This window comes from Cyprinodon variegatus, unplaced genomic scaffold (assembly GCF_000732505.1).
Source record: "Cyprinodon variegatus isolate N-32 unplaced genomic scaffold, C_variegatus-1.0 Scaffold3374, whole genome shotgun sequence".
In the NCBI taxonomy this organism is placed as follows: Eukaryota; Metazoa; Chordata; class Actinopteri; order Cyprinodontiformes; family Cyprinodontidae; genus Cyprinodon; species Cyprinodon variegatus.
Genome location: NW_015153827.1, coordinates 6470 through 7795, shown reverse-complemented (window position 1 = coordinate 7795; position 1326 = coordinate 6470). Strand labels below are relative to the sequence as shown.

Below are 1326 nucleotides of genomic sequence, written 5' to 3'. Positions count from 1 at the left end.
CATCCATCCATCCATCCATCCATCCATCCATCCATCCATCCATCCATCCATCCATCCATCCATCCATCCATCCATCCATCCATCCATTCATTCATGCTGGAAGACGTTTGCTTTCCTTCCAGGGCAGACACGGTGTATGAAGACATGAAGCAAAGGTACGGCCCTCAGGGATGCTACCTGTTGAAGATCAACTCTCGCTCCTCTTCGCCTGAGGAGGGGGAGCAGATCCCAGACCCCTGGAGTCAGTACCTGCACAAGCAAAACCCCCGGAACCAGGTGAGACCCCCCCCTCCCCACTGGGACCTACAGCAGCTGATTCTAATCCACAGATTTTCTCTGAATCTCCAATTTTTGTAGATTTCTTAGATTCATTTTTCTTTAGCGCTTTTTACAGACCAGGTTCTTCTCAGAGAAAAACAGATTATTAGCCATCTTAGCTCAGAACCAGAACCGCATGGGTTTAAAGCTGCTGGGTCCAGAGAGGCCTCCTCAGGAGCCTACCAGACTCTCAGAAGCTTCTCCAGGGTTTCACCTCCTGAACCCAAATCAGCCAGCGAACCTTTAGCTCTGGACGAGCAGCAGGCCCGTCCCGTTTCCCATCACTGTTTCAGGTCCAGTCAAGGATCAGCATTCCAGTGATGTCATCCTCCCAGCTCTGTAAACTCACACCTGTAGCCTGCAGGTTAGCAGGAAGCACAGGGACTTTATCATCGCCTCAGAATTAAACTTAAACGGGAATCACAGAAGGATTTGATGAAAAGAGAAAAAATCATCAGCTGAAGTAAAGAAGTTCCTTCCTGATGTTTTCATATGTTTTCCTGATGTGGTGCTCGTTGCAGGACTCGGTGGAACCTGCTGCTAATGCTGCTGCTCCTCTGGGCGTTCCTCCTGAGGCCGACTGCAGGGATTCAGCAGAGAGAGGTCGGTTCATTCCTCTGACAGGACCTTTATCTTCAGTCGATGGACTTTCATGGTTTAAACCCAGTTTAGACAGAAGAGTTTCCCTGGATTTCACTGCAGGTTTAAATTAACCAATAAATAAAGGCAGGAATTAAAGGCATCTTCTCATGTAGTTTCAGCTTTTATCAAGTTGCAGCAGTTTTTGAAATCTACATAAACAAATCAGAAGAAGCTAATCTGCCCGTCTGCAGCAGCCGGGGCTAACATTAATTCTATTCAGTTTATTTCTATAACGCCAATTAAGATCATCTCAGGTCACTTTATAGACAATTCCACCAGATCATCCAGTCAGATTGATTCAAAGTTTTCTATCTAAGGAAAACCAGCTGATTGCATCGACTCATTGACTCTTCAGCAATCCCTCAC

The 1326-nt window shown here is 46.5% G+C and overlaps 1 protein-coding gene across 2 annotated transcripts in view; it reads left to right on the top strand.

The window, feature by feature from the left end:
• Positions 1 to 98: 98 nt before the first annotated feature.
• LOC107081203 (trafficking protein particle complex subunit 8-like) overlaps positions 99 to 1326 on the top strand; it is a 7631-nt gene continuing 6403 nt past the window's right edge. The window contains exons 1-2 of one of the 2 annotated variants that reach the window (XM_015369406.1): positions 99 to 276; positions 840 to 921. In XM_015369406.1, coding sequence (XP_015224892.1) covers positions 145 to 276; positions 840 to 921 — 214 coding nt within the window. In that variant the 5' untranslated portion in view covers positions 99 to 144. The remainder of the gene's footprint in view (positions 277 to 839; positions 922 to 1326) is intronic. The other variant, XM_015369407.1, reaches the window with a different exon arrangement.